This window comes from Canis aureus, chromosome 24 (assembly GCF_053574225.1).
Source record: "Canis aureus isolate CA01 chromosome 24, VMU_Caureus_v.1.0, whole genome shotgun sequence".
In the NCBI taxonomy this organism is placed as follows: Eukaryota; Metazoa; Chordata; class Mammalia; order Carnivora; family Canidae; genus Canis; species Canis aureus.
In genome coordinates, this window is record NC_135634.1 from 46,096,864 (window position 1) to 46,117,874 (window position 21,011).

Sequence of the window (21,011 nt, forward strand, 5' to 3'; positions counted from 1 at the left end):
GTCTAAATTAAGAGGAAGCAAGGCTAAATTACCTGAAATATTGATTGCCGAAGATCTCCTAAAGTTTTTCTTTTATCAAAGGTTAAATCCAATGTGCTTTCTGCTTGAGAGACGACTGGGTGCAGAGCCCCATTGAGGAAATGATAATGAGGGCCCAGGTGGAGATGCAAGTCAAAATTATTGTCTATAGAATCACATTCTGCCCTTTAAAGAGTCATAAAAAAATATGTAAATGCTATGTTTTTATAACAGTTTCATCCCAAACCAAAAATACTTGATTTACAATATAAATAAGTTCTCTATCCTACCTAAGTAACTACATTATTATTAATGTCCTTCTCTTCCATGCTCCAAAATTTACTCATTTTAGTTTTTCAATGAACAGCAAAATCTCAGCTCTGCCAGCACAAATTCCAAGGAAAACGAATTTTAATCCACACCGTGCAGGGCTACTCTGATTAATCTTACAACCTCGAGATTACAGTTACAAATAAGGGGGAACCTCTTCCCGTAATTGTGTTAACTGCCAGATTTACAAACTTCTTTTTCATCCTCACTTCTACTAGACCCCATGGACACTCTGTAAATATTTAAAGTGAATCTCGTGGTCCTCCAGTCAACTCTATGAGGTGGAACATCCTCAGCAGTGGCCACTGCGGGCAGTCCGGCCCGTGGAGGGCTGGACGACGGCCCTGCCCCTGCCCCGATACTCCAGACCCAATTCTGTTAATGCGATCGAAGACAGTACTAGCTTTTCTGATGGCCACATAAAAAAGTTTACTGTTGGCTGGCAAAACCCCCTCAGCGGCTGCTGCTGTCGTCGTGAACACCCACTGCTGGTCTGCACCCACTCAGGCAGGTTATTTTTCCTGTTTAAGATATTTTACCCTAGTTCTTCTATTTCTAGTGTCCTGATTTCCTTTCTTGGCTTGCCATTCAGTGTACCTGTTCTTTCTTCCCCCACTTTGAAGCCAATGATACAAACGTTGAACACATCCTGGCTACATAATCAATCAGCCATGGTGGTCCACAAGGAGGCCACGAGAACATCCACTACCCTAACCCAGTGTCCCACCGACCCTGTCAGAGAGCAAATAAAGATACAGTTCTTCAGGGTCCACGGTGAGACCTCAAAGGAGTACGTGAGATCATCGAGTTCTCACAAACTATGCCTGTGATTACCTGAGAGAGGTTTCTGCTGGGACTGGCAGTAAGGCCGGGAATTTGCAGAACCCTTTCCTTCCTTCCTTATACGTACCTCGAGCCTTCAGTCACTGCGTTCTGGTTCTACACAACTACCTAACTACTAAGGGGTGACTTTCATGCAGGCTCTCCCTGCACCTAGGGAATCACCTGACGGGCCAGGACGCAATTCACTTAATGCTCTACATGTTCACCGATTTCGAGAGGCTTTGTAGGCTTCATCTCTACTTAGCAATGGCCAAGTGTGTGACACTGTTTCATTCACTCTCACAGGTTTCAAAGTAAGATACTCTCCCTACAAAAATTCAGCAGCTACACAGACACTGGCATTGATTAATTGGCTTTTTTCCTTTTAATTTTCCTGACTGAATACTTAAGACCTAAATGAGATCCTCGTTCTCCGGAAAAAAACCATTCCAACTCTAGAAGTAAGTTAAAATTACCTTTTTGTTTGCAGTTCAATGTTGGCTGCGTCCATTTCATTCAGCAAATGACACGGAACCCCGTATCTTGGATTAGCTCGAGCTGTGAACAAAACATTTCATTAAGTTGGGCTGACTAAATGGAATCTGGCTGCTGGGAATCTGGCAAGGACGCGCTGGGAGCTAGGAAGCCTTTACTATCTGTGTATGCTAACTTCCTGTAGCATCTTAATTTTCCCATTTGAAAAATGAGAACATTAGAACAAATGAAAGATAAACAGTTCTTTATGCCAAGCTAGAAGGATTCCATCTCTTTAATTTTCTTTAAATATACTTTTTAAAAAGAACACCCACTATTTTCTTCCTGGTAACAAATACAGTAATTGCCACTATAAAAATTCTGGAAATTATTTTTACAATATAGAAGATATTTTTATAGCTATTATCTGTAATCCCATTCCCAAGCTCAAATCTGTTATATGTACTTCTGGTCTTTCCTCTATACCTACACAATGTGTATATGCACATGTACCCACACACATGCACATGCATGCACACACACACACACACACGTGCACAGTTATTTAAAGCAACTGGGATTCTATTTAATAAATCCATAACATGATTTTCATTTCATATTTGTGAAAGTTTTAAATGATTGCATAGTAGCCCATTCTATAAACAGCGTAATTAATCTAACCAATCTGTATCTGTTAGGTATAGGTGATTTCTAGTCATTATAAAATAATGAGAATAACAAACATCTTTGAACATGAATATTTATACACAGCTCTGATTATTTCAAAACAAATTTGTAAAAGTAGAATTACTGGTTTAGGGTTTTTAAATACATATAATCAAACTGGTTATAAGATTTCATTTACCTACCAACTGTAGAGGAGGTGCCAACTGTTGAGAGCAAGATTAACAGAAACGTTTAACTTGGTAGGAAAAAAGTGGCATCTCATTGCTGTTTCAATTCCTATTTTTTTTATTATGAATTAGGTTGAATTTTTTGTTTTTATAATTTTTTTTTTTTTTTTTTTTTTGAGACAAGAGCATGAGCGGGGCAACTGGCAGAGGAAGAAGGACAAGCAGACTCCCCCACTGACAGTAGGGAGCCTCACACAGGGCTCAATTCCAAGACCCCTGGGATTATGACTTGAGTTGAAGGAAGATACTTTACTGACTGAGCCACACAGGTGCACTTGATTTTTTTTTTCCAGTTTGTTGGTTGTTCCTATTTCTTCTTTTGTACATTGCCTATTTATGTTCTTTTCCCAGTTTTCTACTAAGAACAATGGAATATATGTAAAAGCACGCTATAGATGGGAAATAAATTTGTCATCTACTTTGCTGTTTCCCATTAGACTTGTCATTTGCTTTTTATATTAAGGTTTATAACATTTTTCCTTAATTCTTCTTTCTTTGCATTTAAGCTTAAAGAAGTCTCCTCTACTTTAGTATCAGAAAATATATTTTATACATTTTAAGGTTCTCTTTTAACATAAATATTAAAGAAACTAGAATTTCATTTAAGCGATGATTATAGTCACTTGGGTTACACTGCTAATTCAAGTGATTGGCAGCTAACCAACTTCCCAGCTCTATTTGAATAAGTCACTCTCCTCCCATTTATCTGAAAAGTCACCTTACAGTGGATTAAAATCTTAAAAATACTTGGACAGATTTCTGGGCTGGCTCTCCTCCGGTGACCTGTCCACCTCTCCGCATAAACACTGCACTGTCTGAACTGCTGGAATTCTACAAATAGGTATTTAATGATGGAGTGAATCCTGTTCGGTGAGTCTTTCTCTACTTTTCATTAATGTTTACCTCTCTAGATGAATTTTAGAATCATTTTGCCAAGTTCCATCTCTTTATCTGCCGACTTTTATTCAGTCCTAAACTAAGCGGAAAACTATCATTCAGTACATAGTCAAGTCATACACATACTAAAATCCCAATTCAGACAAAAAGGCAAGACTCCATCTGAACATATTCTTTTTTTGTTGATATATATTTCTATAACTGTGAATTCTGCTTCAGAATATTAGTATGACTATAGGTTTCTTCCCCCTCAGAAAAATAAAGCCTAGAATTCCTGGTTAAACCAAGTAATTATGTAACTGTCTTAAAACCAGAAAGTTAATTTCCTTTGACTCACATGCAAATTAGTAACTGCTTTCTTCTTATGGTTTTATTTTTTTTAAAGATTTTATTTATTTATGAGAGACAGAGAGGGAGAGGCAGAGACACAGGCAGAGGGAGAAGCAGGCTCCCTATGGGGAGCCTGATGAAGGACTCAATCCCAGGATCCCAGGATCATGACTTGAGCCCAAGGCAGATGCTTAGTAACTGAGCCACCCAGGTATTCCTCTTCTTATCCTTTATAAAAATGATTACTATTCTCATTCCCTAAGAACAGCACCCTGTTTATAACTACAGATATGTCTCCGAGGATTTTTTTATTTGAGTGGACTTTGGGGAGTGACCAAAGTCTTACATACTGATTCATGTTAGTGGTTTCATTAAAAAATTAATCATTGTGAGTCTCAGTGTTTAGTATAAGCCATCTTAGAAGATTTAACAAAGAAGATATTTCAATTGCTCATAAAATACACTAATTATCTTGAGGGAAAGGAAAAAGGAGGGCAATAAAAGAAAACATACAAAAACAAGACCAAGGGACACTTACAATTCAAAGGCAACAAGTACATGCCCAAATGGTAGAGCCAAGTCAAGCACAGGGCAATTGTATGCAAGTTGGTCCACACAACAAGAAACCATTATGCAATCCAAGAAAAACCAATTTTGAAACACCAACCATGGATGGCCTCGTATCATCAGAGAGGGAGAAAATAAATATATAATTATAAAACAACAGGTTGTTGGATTTCTTTTGGCATAATGTATTTCTTACTGTTAGCCTGAAAATACTTAAAAATGTTCCAAGAGTAAACTTTCTTTTAAAAGGGTAAAAATTCAAATAGCATTCAATATTTATTTTCTAACATCATGTATAGGCACATTTCTCTTTCCATACCTTCAGGGGGTCTCTGCAACTGAGATTTCCGATAAAACAACATGTAGGCACTTTCTTTTCCCTGAAACTGCCGTTCAATATCCTTTTCCTTGATTGGTTGGACTTTGGAATCATTTATATCAAACCAGTGGGGACAGGAGGTTCCATCATTTAGTCCTGGGGATTCTGAAGTTAGTGTCTTGAAAATGTGTTGATCATTCCTTGGGAAATGAGACTCAGCCTGGAGAGAACCGTTCTTCAATAGACTAACTGTACTTTCATCTGGACTGAGTAGAAATATCTGGGAATGAAGCTGTAAGAACTATACAGAAACAAAGAACAAATACGAGGTTAATAACTTTTTTTTAATTGGACACAATAAAAAAACTACATCTTCCTCTCTGTGACTAGATATTTGTACTTTACCTTTATTTTTGGCCTAGCAAGCTAAGAGGGGAAAGAAATCCATTTGAGTCATGAGAAAACATTTAATGAAAGTCAGATCAAGGGAGAAAGCTGCCATGCCACAGTCTAAAGAATATTTTCATTATACTCTACTAACACCATTTTTAAAAAGTAGTTTACTAAAACAGATTAGAACAAACACTTCCAAGATGTTTAAGCAACCTACACATACAGAGCACAAAACAAAAGCAGTCACAGAGTGAAGTACTACATAAGAGAATTTTAAAACTAGTGACTCAGACAAACTCTGTTGGAATAAAGTAATAATTATAAGCCTCCAATGTCATGTAACATTAACTAAACCGTATGTTGTCTGTCCAGGAAGCTGGCAGGTTAGCTCAGGAAATCAAAGCACAGAAAGCTAATGTCTTAATCCCAAAAATGATTTCTTAAGTTCTAGCTGAAGGATTGGGAAGAAAAAAGCATTCTTCCTCACTGCCTACCCTCCCTTTCCATCCCTATGTTCCTCTCACTCTCTGATTGCTAAGTGGCCCTGCAACAACTTTTCTCTCAGCACAAACTTAGTTTATTTGGAAAATCACTTGGGAGGCATATGCAACATCTGCTTAGCCCATCAATCAATATGGAAAGGTGACTTTCTTATTTTTCACTTGGAAAGTACCAACTCTCTAATCAAAGTTATTATTTTATCACCTATACCTGTATCAGGAAACAGGTATATGCCTCAAAGACAATACTGTGTGTAAAAGGTGGTAAAACAGTTTCATAGCTAATTTGTTTAGGTACAAATAATGATTTGAAAACTTTAATGAACTCTCTACTAGCCCTTTTTTCTGTTGTTTGAGAAATGAGTATTAATTTTCAGTCTCAAAATTTACCATAGCCTGGTCCCGTAATGGCAGAGAACTTTTATTGTACTAACTTTTCTAATAAAAAATGACAAACTCTGGACAAAATAATGAAAACAAATGTTTGGAGAATAACCAAAAACAGGCATAAGGCAGAGGGGATATAATCCTTCAAGAGGGAAGTAAACTAGGTGAGTTTTACATTAAACCACTGCTTCCCAGTTTATTTATTTATTTATTTTTTCTTTTTAAAGGCAGAGAGAAGCAGGCTCCGTTCAGGGAGCCCGACGTGGGACTCGATCCCGGGTCTCCAGGATCACGCCCTGGGCTGCAGGCGGCGCTAAACCGCTGAGCCACCCGGGCTGCCCTGCTTCCCAGTTTATAGTGGTGCATGGTTGAAGAGTTTTCAAGCAAAGGGCAGCAGTCTTTTTTAAAAATTTTTTAAAAATATTTTATTTATTTATTTGAGAGAAAGCCCCAGGACCCCGAGATCGTGACCTGAGCTGAAGGTAGATGCTTAACTGAACCACCCAGGCGCCCCAAAGGGCAGTAGTCTTACTGAGCTGAGGAAACAATTTGAAAATTCCAGCGAGACTAGAAATTGAAAGAGTCACATTAAGGAATCCTGAATCTATACCAAATCACCCTCAAATCCTTGGCTAACTCCTGATGGGTACATGGACAGCCTGAAACCCAAGAAACTCCAGGGAAAGCAACAGCTGGTAGATTCATGATTTGATCAGAGATTTCTGGGTAGAAAGAACTTGGAATTGAAGTCCTGACAAGACAGAGGCATAGATAAACATTTCAGGCTTTCTACTGAAATCCTAGAAGGGCCATCACTGGCAAGTTTATAAAGGGCCAGACAGTAACTATTATAGGCTTTGTGAGTTTAAGAGGCAAACTTGAGGATATTATGTAGGTGCCTATATAACTTTTAAAAAGATAACCATTTAAAAATGTAAAGACAGTTCTTAGAGCTCAGGGCTGTCAAAAACAAAAACAAAAACAAAACAAAACAAAACAAAACCGGCAGCAGGCCATATTCTGCCCACAGGCCACCATTTGCTACTACAACAGACCCACTCTACAAAGCCCAAAATGAAGCTTCCGTGGGATCAAGGAGATTCAACATCCTGTTAGAGCATAATGCAAAACTCCTTAAAGAACAATGATATAATCCACAATGTCTGGTAGGCAATATAAAATTAAATGACACACAAACAGGTCAATGTGATTTATAATCAAAAAAGGATATAGTCAATTCGTAAAGGAAATAAAAGTTAATAAGAGACCCAGAAATAATCTAAATGATAGTGAACAGCTATTAAAAATATTTAATTAAAAATATTTAATTTATATAACTTAATAAAGCCAATTAATCTTCAAAAATTAATTTACAGGAAAGGTTCATGAACACAGTGGGTTCACACAGGAAATTTCAGCAGAGAAATGGATACTCTCAATTAGAGCTAAATGCAAATTCTATAGCCGAAAACTACAGCATCTAAACAAGAAGTTATAGCAGGACTTAATGGAAGATTGGCTATATCCAAAGAAAGAACCAATGAACTTGAAGATAAAGAAAGTAAAATAAAAAAATTAAAAAATAAAAAAAAAATTAAAAAAAAGAATGTAAACTATCCAAGTTGAAGGAGAGGGAAAAATCAGAAAACGAAACAAAACAAAACAAAACAAAAAACCCAGTTACTTATAATCTGTGAGGAAATCCTGAATGGTCTAATTTATATGTAACTGTAGTCCTAGAAAGAGAAGAAAGAGAAAATGGGACAAACTGAAAATATGATAGTCAAAACTGAAGAGAGACTTCAAGCTATAAATATATAAAACTTAGCAAATACAAAGCAAATAACATACAGAGACATATTATTGTAAAAGTGTTAAAAAACAAAGAAAAAGAAAAAATCTTAAAAGCAGGCAGAGAAAAAGACACATTATGTTCAAGTGAAACTACACTTCTGAGCCAAAATAATGTAAGCCAAAACATAATGGAAGGACACACCTTTAAGGTGCTGAAAGGAAAACAATAAAAACTTTTATTTATTTATTTTAAAGATTTTTAAATTTATTTATTCATGAGAAAGAGGCAGAGACACAGGCAGAGGGAGAAGCATGTTCCATGCAGGGAGCCCGACGTAGGACTCGATCGAGGATCCCGGGATCATGACCTGAGCCAAAGGCAGACACTCAACCGCTGAGCCACCCAGGCGTACCCAAAATAAAGATCTCAATCAAACTAGCAAGAGCTGAGAATATTTTCACCAAGACTCTAAGATGGTCATTCTGTAAAGACTTGAAGCTCTGTTAGGCTGCAGGGAAATGCAACTAGATGCACCAGTGAATGTGTGAGAAGCAGCAATGAATACCAGAATATATAAATAGAAAACATTATTTTTTCATTAATTTCTTTAAAAGTTGCTTAAGTGTTTAAAGTAAAAAAAAATAATAAAAATAACACAGAGTGGAATTTACATGTAATGGTACAATAAAAGGCAACAGCAGATAGGATGAGAGTAGGAAAATGTAGTTCTACCACTGTGAGCATCTTACACTATTCAGAAAGTGGTATACTATTATTTGTAGGTGGTAAGATTGATTTATGTACAGTATAACTTCTGGAATAAAAATATTAAAGAAATATAGCAATATATTAGCCAACAGAGGAGATTAAGAAGACTAAAAATCACTTGGTTAGTCAAAACGGCAAGGAAGAATGAAGGAGCAAAAAACAGGTGGCAAATAAAAAATAAATACCTCAATAGTAAATTCAAAATCAACCATATTAATTACTGCATTAAAACCAAATGGAGGGAATCCCTGGGTGGCTCAGCAGTTAAGCGCCTGCCTTTGGCCCAGGGTGTGATCCTGGAGACCCGGGATCAAGTCCCACGTCGGGCTCCCTGCACGGAGCCTGCTTTTCCCTCTGCCTGTGTCTGTCTGTCTGTGTCTCTCTCTCTGTGTCTCTCATGAATAAATAAATAAAATCTTAAAACAAAAAACAAAACAAAAAAAAACAAATGGACTGGGACACCTGGGTGGCTCAGAGGTTGAGAGCCTGCCTTCAGCCCAGAGCGTGATCCTGGAGTCCTGGGATTGAGTCCCACATCGGGCTCCCTGCATGGAGCCTGCTTCTCCCTCTGCCTGTGTCTCTGCCTCTTTCTCTCTCGGTCTCTCATTAATAAATAAAATCTTAAAAAAAAAAAAGTGGGCTACACATTTTAACCTAAAGAAACTATCAAACTATTATCTCACAGAAAACAGATGAACAGTAGAAAAGAATCAACAAATACAAAGCTGCTTTTTTGAAGAGTTTAATAGATGTGATAAACCTCTAGCAAGACTGATGAAAAAGAAAGCTAAAACACATAAATGATCAATATCAAAAATGAAAGAAGGAACATAACATCTGTTCCTATGGACTTTATAATGGTAATATGGTGATATTTCAAACAACTTTATGCTAACAAATTTTACTTTTTTTTTTTTTTTTTGAGATTTTATTCATTTATTCATGACAGAGAGAGAGAGAGAGAAAGAGAGGAGAGGCAGAGACACAGGCATAGGGAGAAGCAGGCTCCATGCAGGGAGCCCAACGTGGAACTCGATCCTGGGTCTCCAGGATCAGGCCCTGGGCTGAAGGCGGCACTAAACCACTGAGCCACCGGGGATGCCCCAAATTTTACTTTAAATAAAAGAACAATTTACTTAAAAATCACGATTTTCTAAAATAATTAAGAACCAACTCTATACTGTTTGCAAGAGACACAATTGTATACAAAAGCTTGCAGGGTTACATTAATAGCAGACAAGGTAAATTTTTAAGGCAAAGAATACTAGCAGAGATAAAGGAGGGCACTGTATGTCAGGAGGCCATAAAAATAAAAAATGTGTTGTATGCATCTAATAATATAACTTCTAATAATATAACTTTTTTGCACATGAAGCAAAATTGTCCAAAGTAAAGGGAGGGACAAATCCACAATTATAGTTGGAGATTTAAACCACTCTCCTAGTAATTGATAAAGCCAAATAAAAAAAAAGAAAAATTAGTAAGGACAGAGAAGAAATACAAACACCATTAACCAACTGGACATAGTTGACATTTACAAAGCAATATACCCAACAACTGCAGAAAATAAGTTTTCCAGTGAATACACAATACACAGCCACACAGACCATATTCTGAAGTGTGAAACAAGTCTCAATAAATTCAAAAGAACTAAAATCACAGACAGTATGTTCTCAGAGTACAATGAAATTAACTAGAGATCAACTTACAGACATAAGAAAAAAGAAATCCTAAAATATTTGGAAATTAAGCAACACAATTCCAAAAAAAATCAAAGGAAATTACAAAATATTTTGAGTGGAATGATAATGAAAACATGCCAAATTGGGCTGCAGCTAAGTTAGTACTTAGAAGGAAATTTATAGCTTTAAAAGCTTGTATTAAAAAGGTTCAAGGGCAGCGCAGGTGGCTCAGCGTGATCCTAGAGACCCTGGATCGAGTCCCACGTCAGGCTCTCTGTATGATGCCTGCTTCTCCCTCTGCCTGTGTCTCTGCCTCTCTCTGTCTCTATGAATAAATAAATAAGATCTTTAAAAAATAAATAAATAAAAATAAAAATAAAAATGTTCAAGGGCAGCCCAGGTGGCTCAGCGGTTTGGCGCCACCTTCAGCCCAGCGTGTGATCCTGGAGACTTGGGATTGAGTCCCACATCAGGCTCCCCGCACGGGGCTTGCTTCTCCCTCTGTGTCTCTGTCTCTCTCTGTGTCTCTCATGAATAAATAAGTAAAATCTTAAAAAAAAAGAAAAAAAAAAGTTCAAAAACAATTGAAACATCAACTCAGGAAGCTAGAAAAAAGTTGATCAAATTAAATCCCTGAAAGAAAAAGGAAGGAAATAACTAAAAACAAGAGCAAAAATCAATGAGATAGAAAATAGGGATCCCTGGGTGGTTCAGCGGTTTGGCGCTTGCCTTTGGCCCAGGGTGCGATCCTGGAGACCCGGGATCGAATCCCAGGTCGGGCTCCCGGTGCATGGAGCCTGCTTCTCCCTCTGCCTGTGTCTTTGCCTCTCTCTCTCTCTCTCTCTCTGTCTGTGTGACTATCATAAATAAAAAATTTTTTGAAAAATTAAAAAAAAAATAGATGAGCAATACAGAAAATCAACAGAGGCAAAAGTTTGTTTTTTAAAAGCTTAATAAACTTGATAAATACCAAGAAAAAGACTGATGAAAAAAAAAGTGAGAAAATACGAATTACTAAGAATGAAACAGGAAATAATTTCAGGTACTATAGACACCAGAGAATATGGAGTATTGTGAATAACTTTATGCCAATAAATTTGACATCACAGAGAAAATAACAAATTCCTTAAAAAAAACCCACAATTTTCCAAAATAACCCAAGAAGAGAAAATCTAAATAATACTACAATCAAATAAATTTAAACTATAATTAAAAAACCTTACTCCAAAAAAATTTCAGGTCTCAATAGAACAGAAAGCCCAGAAATAAACCCACAATTACATGATCAACTAATCTTTGACAAAGGAGGCAAGAATATGCAATGGGACAAAGAGGGTCTTTTCAATAAATTGTACTGAGAAAACTTGACGGCTCAACTAATCTTTGACAAAGGAGGCAAGAACATGCAATGGGATAAAGAGGGTCTCTTCAATAAATGGTACTGAGAAAACTGGACAGCTACATGAAAAGGAGGTAAACTGGGCCACTTTCTTACACCATACCACAAAAATAAATTCAAAATGGATTAAAGACCTAAATGTGAGACCTAAAATCTTAAAAACCCTAGAAGAGAGACCACAGACAGAAATTTCTCTGACACTAGTTGTAGCAACATCCTTCTAGATATAGATATGTCTCCTGAGGGAAGGGAACCTAAAAATAAAAAACTTCTGGCCAGTGAAGGAAATAACAAAACTAAAAGACAACCTACTGAATGGGAGAAGATATTTGCAAATGATATACCCAATAAAAGGTTAGTATCCAAAATATATAAAGAACTCTACAATGCAACACTAAAATAAAATAATCCAATTATAAAATGGACAGAAGACATGAACAGACATTTTCCCCCAAAAAGACACCCAGATGGCCAAGAGATTCATGAAAAGATGCTCAACATCACTCAGCACCAGGGAAATGCAAATCAAAACCTCAAAAAATATCACCTCACATCTGTCAGAATGGCTAAAATAAAAAGATAAGAAACAAGTGTTGGCAAAGATATGGAGAAAAAGGAAACCTCGTACTGTTGGTGCAGTTCAGCCACTGTGGAAAACAGTACGGAGGGTCCTCAAAAAGTTAAAAATAGAACTACCCTATGATCCAGTAATCACACTACCGAATTTACCCAAAGAATACAAAAACACTAATTTGAAGGGATACATGCAACCCTGTGTTTATTGCAGCATTATTTATAACAGTCCAACCATGGAAGCAGCCCAAGTGTCCCTCGATAGATGAATAGATAAAGAAGATATGATATTTATATATAATGGATATTAGCCATAAAACAAAACAAAACAAAACAAAACAAAACAAAAATGATCTCTTGCCATTTGCAACAACATGGATGGAGATGGAGTGTATTATGCTAGGATAAGCCAGTCAGAGAAACACAAATACCATGTGATTTCACTCATATGTGGAATTTAAAAAAGAAACAAATGAACAAAGGGGGAAAAAAGAGACAGACCAAGTAACATACTCTTAACAAGAGAGAACAAACTGATGGTTACCAGGGGGGCGGTGGGTGGGAGATGGAGAAGGTAGGTGAAGGGGATTAAGAAGACACTTAGCACTGAGTAATATACAGAACTGCTGAGTCTCTACATTTTACAACTGAAACTAATATAACACTGCATGTTAACTACACTGGAATTAAAAATAAAAAAATTTTCAAGTCTCAACAGCTTCACCAAACATTTAAGAAAAAAAATCTTAAATTCTTCCCAAGGATATAAAAAAAGGGAGTGTTTCCCAACTTCTCCTATGAGTCCTATATAACCCTGATGCTAAAATCTGACAACCACAAAAAAGAGCCAGACTAATACCTCTCAAAAATGTAGAAACAAAAATTCTAAATATGAGTCAAATGAATATAGCAATACATAAAATTTCTTGACCAAGTGGAGTTTGTCTCAGAAGTCTAAGATTTGCTCAAGATTGAAAAGGTCGATGGAATTCACTGCGTTAACATAATAAAAGGTATACAATAAAAACCAGTCAGCATTTGATAAAACCCAACCTCTACTCAAGATAACTAGCCATCAACTATGAATAAAAGCTAACTCCTTCAAACTTATAATAAAAGGCATATATATATATATATTTTAAAAACCTGCATAGCTAATATCACATTTAAGAGTACAATATAGAGAGAGTGACCCAATCACTTTAAATGAAACCTTAAAACCTATGGTCTCAGAATCATTAAGCCAAACATTCATTTCTGAAGTGTGGTCTAATTAAAAGATGCACTTAAACACTTAATGAAGTGTGTGAGCTCTTTGCTCCTCTAAGAAATAGCTCCAAAATATTTACTAAGTGTTACTGTGTTTTTCAGTCAAGTTATTCACTTGTGTTCAGTTTTTGCATCTAATTTCACAGCCTCCGAAACACCAAGTTTAACAGGATTATGTGTAAAAGAAAGACCATGGGAAAATTGTGGGAACACCCTAAGGCATTTCTGTAAGTAAAATGATGAGCTTTAGAGTATGAACATCTTGACATTTTTTGCTTTATATTACAAGTCTTTCTCCTTTTCCGGCTTACTTCTTGATTCTACGATAAGTTATTTAATAACACTTAATAAGTAACTTAACTTTAACCATTAAATAAAAATACTGATTTTATTTTCACCTTAATTTTCATTGCAAAGGGATCACATAATAAAATTTCCTGGACAGGAGTCCCATACAGATGTCATGCATTACCTTTCTCAGTGGTCCATACTGTTTTCTGTACTTCTTGTTCCAAGACATTCCTATCTTTTTCAAGAGTTTCTGGCCCAACTGATCAACAGGAATTAGATTACTCTCCTCCTTGTGGAAAAAAAAAAAAAAAAAAACCAGTCATTTAAGAAAATGAGAGGAGATGAAACCATAACATTTATGAGTTCAAGGGACCAACAGAATTATATCTAATTAAATGTGCCTAAGACAGCATACATGTAAGTGGATCAACCATAATTGTTTCAAGATAAATTTCAAAAAAGTAGATTAAGGGGAGCAGGGGTGGCTCAGTGGGTTGAGCATCTGCCTTCAGCACAGGTCATGATCCTAGGGTCCTGGGATCGAGCCCCACATCGGGCTCCCTGCTCAGGGGGAGTCTGCTTCTCCCTCTCCTGCCTGCCGCCCCCACTGCTTGTGTTCTCCCCTCCCCTCTCTTTCCCTGTGTTAAGTAAATAAATAAATAAATATAAAATCTTAAAAAAAAAAAAAAGGTAGATTTAAACTTGAATTGTGCTTTCCTGTACCAAAGTTAAAACATTTATTTATTTTTAATGATTTATTTATTTTAGAGAGTGCATGCATGAACAGGAGGGGCAGAGGGAAAAGGAGAGAAAGAATCTCAAGCAGACTCCCACTGAGTGCGCCTAAGGCAGGGCTTGATCTCATGACCTGAGCCAAAATCAAAAGTTGGACATTCAACTACTGAGCCACTTAAGCGCCTCAAGTTTAAACATTTAAAGAGCAATAACCCAAAGAGTATTCTGAGGTTTGGTAAATTCCTGATATTTTGTGGGATTTTTACAAGAAACATTTAAGTGCAAAAAAAGAATTATCAAGATCTCTTCTGAATGATTCTAAATGTAAACAAGTTCTAAAAGGGAGTAAGTTTCTGTTTTGGGCTGAAATGTGTCTGTCCCCCTCTCCCCAAATTTATATGTTGACTCTTTGACCCTCAAGGTTTCAACTATGACTCTATTTGGATTGGGCCTTTAAAGAATTGATTACATTAAAAATGAGGTCATCAGGGTGGGTCCCAGTCCATTTTGACTGGTGTCCTTATACGGAGTAGAAATATAGACACACAGATGCAAGGGATGCAGAGGCACAGAGGAAAGGCCACATGAGCACAAAGCGAGAAGGTAGCCATCTGCCAGCCCAGGAGAGGCCTCAGGAGAGAACAAACCTGCTGGCACCTTCATTTTTCGACTTCCAGCCTCCACAACTATGAGAAAATAAATTTCTGTGGCTTAAGCCCCCCAGTCTTTGGTCCTTAGTGACAACAGCCCCAGCACACAGATACAGTGGCCACAGACCAGTCTAGGTTCGTCGGATAGAGTTAAGAAAAATTCTTTGTAAGAATGGATAAACAGGGATCCCTGGGTGGCGCAGGGGTTTAGCGCCTGCCTTTGGCCCAGGGCGCGATCCTGGAGACCGGGGATCAAATCCCACGTCGGGCTCCTGGTGCATGGAGCCTGCTTCTCCCTCTGCCTATGTCTCTGCCTCTCTCTCTCTCTGTGACTATCATAAATAAATAAAAATTAAAAAAAAAAAAGAATGGATAAACACATGAAAGGAGACCTACCACCTTTACAACACAGCACTAAGCAAACATTGAAAGTCATACACTTGAGGCATTATCAGTACATGAATATAAGGAATGAAAAAGGGGACATAACTTCAGGAACAGCAGACAGTAGAAGGAAAACATGGGGAAATAGCAAATGCCAAAACAATACGTATGGTAAATCCCAATTCTATTTAAAAGGATAGTAATACCAAAACCCCATATCTCAATCCCAATATATGCACATAAACAAAAGACAGAATGCAAAGACTATATATACATCAAAGTGTTAACAGTGACTGGGTACTTGGTTTACTAATATTTTTATTCTTTTATACTTTTTATATATTTCCTAATTTTTTCTCAAAATTTCCTACTACAAATATGAATTTTTTTATAACCAGAAGGTCTCCAATAAACAAAATGTAAAAACAGGCACAGAAAATGTCCCAAAGAAAAAAAGACTATGAATAGTCCCAGTTCTATCAATGAACTTTCACACTTTACATGCATGTCTGAACCAAACATACATAAATATAAACTCTTTCTTTACCTGTAGTAAGATTGCTTTTAGAATTATCAAGGGATCATCATCAATCTCTTCTTCATTCTGGAGATCTTTTAAATTCATACCTGGTTTGCTTTTTTCCTCCTAGAAAGGAAAACAATAAAAGGTTTTTATCATTAACTCCTTAAAAGGTAATTAATAAAATAGAAAAAAATAAAATAAAATAAAATAGAAATGTTTGTGCCATGGAAGTTTCAAGATGGAGAAATGATGAAAACACTGTAATAAGTTATGTATACTTTGGAGTCCAGCAGACCAGGTTTGAATTCCAGCTCTGCGACTAATCCTGGACAAAATATTTAACTTCTTTGGCATTATCTGTGAATGGGACTGTAAGATAAACTTCCAGGGCAACACACATACAGTAGGTCCTGACAGGTTGCTGGTAAGTGTTACTTCCGCTGCACCCTACGAATTCTGACATGTTATATGTCCTTGGCAGGTGCAGCTTAGTGCTCGATTCTATTTCCTATCATCCAAACTCTGCACCCTACTGTATGAAGTTACTCGGGAACATGTCAAAATAAGGTATTTTTATTGATTTTTTTTTTTTTTTACATCTCATCTTGCAAAAGTATTTTAATTTGGCTTACAGCCATAAATACAATAGACCTAATAACACAAGACAAAAATAAAAAGAAATAGCAAAAGAAAATGGTAGACTAAATACAACCATTCTACTGAACAATTACCAAAAATGCTGGGTAAAGTAAACACAACAAAACAAAAAGGCATCTTTTTAAAATACACATTGAATTAGCAAGAGAATATCAGGGAAATCCTCAGAGAACAAGGGAAATGGGAATTCAGGGAGGAAATCCAGAGTTAAGGCCACCAGCTATGACAGCTGACACTGAAACCTGCTGACAGTTTCCACTTTGATGCTCATATAGGATGAGTTTTGGGAGACAAAAACCCAAGTACATCCCAAAGTATAGAGTTAAATGATTGGTTTTCCAAACAACCAGTTCTCCAGTCCTCTGACCCATATGGGGGGCACAATTTGGTTCAGTTCTGATACTAACTTCACACAGTCCTGCAAAACTGATCCCATTTCAGACAACAGCCACAAATGGGGTCCCAGGCCATCTGTACTTCTGCCTGGGTGATTACAAATTTTATGGTTCCTACAACCTCTATTTCAGGTTTGGTAATTTCCCGTAATGCTTAGAGAACCCAGAAACTTATATGCATGTCTATAGTTTAGCACAAAGGATATAAATGAATAGCCAGATGAAGATGTACATAGGCTGAGGTCAAGAAAGGCCCCAAGAGGAGCCTCTGTCCCTGTGGAGCCAGGGTGACCACCATCCCTGCATGTGGATGTGTTTGCCAGCCCAGAAGCTCCCTTAATCTCGTTTCAGAGTTTTAATCAAAGTTTCAACATGCAGGCATGACTGATTAACTAAATTCGATCATCAGCCCCTCTTCCTTCCTCAGGTCAGGAGCTGTGGCTAACATCACCAATCCTCTGTACATGGTTGTTTCTTTTGGTGACCAGCCCTCATTCTGAAGATATCTAGGTCACCATCAAGTCATCCATTAGCATGAATTCAATATGCTTGAAAGGGGTTCATTATGAACAACAAAAGACATGCTTATCACTTACGAAACCTCAAGGACCTCTATTCCAGGAACTTGGAACAAAGACCAAGTATATACTTTTTTTTTTTTAAGATGTATTTATTTTAGAGAGAGAGAGAGTGGGGTCAGGAGTGGCAGAGGGAGAGGGGGAGAGAATCTCAAGCAGACTCCCTGCTGAGAGTGGAGGCCGATGACTGGCTCACTCTTATGACTCATGACATCATGGCTTGACCTGAAATAATGAGTTGGACACTTAACTGACTGAGCCATCCAGGTGCCAAGTATATACTTTTTAATTATACCACAAAAATAGACTTCAGCAGACAGCTAGAAGGAATGAGCTATACTATCTGTATAAACTCGACATAGAAAAAAAATCTATGCCACAATAAAGAACAATGAGGAACTGGCTTGCTTTGACCTTGATACTAGATGAAGGTAGAAAAACATCTCTTGGGGCAGCCCACGTGGTTCAGTGGTTTAGCACCGCCTTCAGCCCAGGGCATGATCCTGGAGTCCCGGGATCAAGTCCCACCTGGGGCTCCCTGCATGGAGCCTGCTTCTCCCTCTGCCTGTGTCTCTGCCTCTCTCTCTCTTTCTCTCTGTGCCTCTCATGAATAAATAATTGAAATTAAAACAAAAAAAAACAAAAAAAAACAAAAAAACCCATCTCTAATAATTTGTACTCACAAGTAGGTCCTCATGTGCCCATGTGTGTTTGTGGTCCAAATTCATACTAGATGCATGGCTCTAAAACCACTAAGTCCTAAGATCTGATTTTCAAGTTAAGGGTCTGAAGTGACTCCAGGCATGTGGTAGAGACAAACACTTGCCTTTCTTGGAGGAAGGCACTTTCAACTCAGCCCCCAAATTACTTTAGTAAATCATGTTCTTAAAAAACCAACCAACCGGGGTGCTTGGGTGGCTCAGTTGGTTAAGCATCTGCCTTCGGCTTAGGTCTCAAACCCAGGATCTTGGAATAGAGCCCCACATTGGACTCCTTGCTCAGCAGGGTGACTGCTTCCCCCTCTCCTTCTGCCTGCAACTCCCCTTGCTTGTGCCGTCAAATAAATAAAGTCTTTTTCTTAAAAAGACTTTATTTATTCATGAGAGACACACAGAGAGAGGCAGAGACACAGGCAGAGAGAGAAGCAGGCTTCTTGTGCGGAGCCCGATGCGGAACTTGATCCCAGGACCCCAAGATCATGACCTGAGCCAAAGGCAGATGCTCAACCACTGAGCTACCCAGGTGCCCCTAAACAGAATCTTAAAAAACAAAAACCAATCAACCAAGGCTATAGTCTAAAATAACAAAATCACAAGGAAATAAAATCAACAGATATCCAAATAAGACCTACAAAGTCTTCAGATACTATGATTATAAGATTAATAAAATAGCATGTTTAATATGTTTAAAGACATGACTAAGGAATAAGAGATTTAAAAATGGTGCAAGCGCAGAGGCATGCCAGTACTGCCCCTTATCTGACAGGCTGGTACAGATGACAAACAGGCTAGACCCAGTCCTCCTCCACTCTGCCAGTGCCCAACCTTAGCCTTATTGGGAGAGTAGGAACTAGTTCCGGGCTGCCTATTGTGAGTTGCTGTGGAGCCTTCTCTCACCCACTTCTTCAAATGTGCAAGATAATGTTCAAAGTGATACCAACCATCAATGAAGTAAAAGGGCTCTCAGGAAGCAGAAAGCAAAGATCAGTCTCCTTTTCACAGCCAGATCTAGAGTCACATTTTGAATAGTTAAAGGCCTCCATACTAGAAGAAAGGCATCTTCTTCTAGACAAAGAGAGACTGAAATGTTGCCTTTATTATTATTAAGTAAACTCTACCCTTAACATGGGGCTCAAACTTATGACCCTGAGATCAAGAGATGCATGTTCCACCAACTAAGCCAGCCAGGTGCCCTGAAACGCTGCCTTTAAACCAGGGAAAATGATACCTGATTGGTCACGAAAATTGTTTCTTTGCAGATGGTTTCTACTAAAGAACTTCATGAATGCAGGGAACAGCTACTTGAAAGGGAAGAAGAAATTGCCAAACTATAAGCAGAAAGAACACTATCTGGCTATGCTTAGAATATTTGGAATCCCAGGTCTCTAGACACAAGAAATCTCTCAGGATAATGGTAATAAAAAGACAAGCAAAAAAAAAAGACAAGCAGGGTCCAGCAGGTATGCATACTAAAGTTGAAATCCGTAAAGCACTACTCATTATTTGAACACCATAGAACTCTGGATGAAAAAGTAGTGATTGTGGAAGAAGGAAAAAAAATGTAACAAACAGAAAAAAAAATGTAACAAACAGGATGCTTCATAGAAGGCGTAAAGGCAAAATATTAAAATATACTAAACACCAATGGAAAGCTATCCTTTGATCATTATTTAAGCCCTGAGGAGGACCTTGCTGATATAACAGAGCTTCGAGAGCAGAGCAGTGTGGAGAGTAAAACCAATGAAAGAGTGCCTGTCTGCCCTCCTGAGTCACACACCAGAACCAAAAGAGCCTGATGATGCCAGAAAAGAGTGAATCGATTCTGAGGAAATGGACACGAAAGGGCAAAGACGTCCAAAGAAACACTAGCCAGAACAAAGACATAGAAGGGAAGATCATCGCTTGAGACACACGACCTCACTGCTGTATAAGGCTTCCTCTGTGCATGATCTCAATGATAACCTGGAAAATGAAACTGCAAATAACTATTTTATGCATCAAAGACTGACGATAAATCTAACTATAAAAGTGCTGGAAATCGTACAGTGGCTGAACAAAAGCAGCAAGTGCTTAGGAGAGCAGAGGCATACTCCTCGAGCTGGAAGCAAACCAGGGCAGAAAGTGGGAGCACTTTCCCAGACTAAAGAGACAGGGCAACATTGGGAAGAAAGGTTACACAGATGAAGGCACACCTGGAAAAAAGAAGCCAGGACTATAGTGGGCCAGGCAAAGAAAAGGAATGGACCACATGATAAATATTTATTAGATCTGTTCACAAGCTTATACCAGAATCTAAAAAAAGCCTTCAACATCATCTTATATAGAGAATGAAATTAAAGTAATATAATTGGTGGGCAGGAGGGGCGAGGAGGCTGCTCTAGAGAACCTGAGCTCTCTACTACAGGATCCTGGCAACTAAGCAAGCAGCGAAGAAAGGCAGCACGATAGGAATCAGCTCCAATTAGGCACAGAAACCCTGCGGGCAGATCTTCCCTTTATCTGACTGAGAATGTGTCCCACAAACTACTGTCTTGGCAAACGTGGCACAAGCATCTGAAAGTGTTGCTTGTATGGCATTCTCAGCTGAACGAAATGGAAGGTAAAGGGCTGGAAAGAGTGAAACAAGTCTTTCTCCAAAGATG

At 37.9% G+C, this 21,011-nt stretch overlaps 1 protein-coding gene across 7 annotated transcripts in view; it reads right to left on the reverse strand.

Annotated features, from left to right (window-relative positions):
* Window positions 1-21,011, reverse strand: part of USP40 (ubiquitin specific peptidase 40) — a 77,849-nt gene that overhangs the window by 39,501 nt on the left and 17,337 nt on the right. For all 7 annotated transcript variants that reach the window (XR_013363411.1, XR_013363412.1, XM_077869292.1 and 4 more), the window contains 5 exons: window positions 16,045-16,143; window positions 13,910-14,017; window positions 4,672-4,972; window positions 1,647-1,728; window positions 33-204 (listed from right to left, as the gene is read on the reverse strand). Coding sequence is in view for 5 of the 7 variants with exons in the window: in XM_077869292.1 (XP_077725418.1) it covers window positions 33-204; window positions 1,647-1,728; window positions 4,672-4,972; window positions 13,910-14,017; window positions 16,045-16,143 (762 nt within the window). In the remaining 2 variants the exon portion in view is untranslated. The remainder of the gene's footprint in view (window positions 1-32; window positions 205-1,646; window positions 1,729-4,671; window positions 4,973-13,909; window positions 14,018-16,044; window positions 16,144-21,011) is intronic.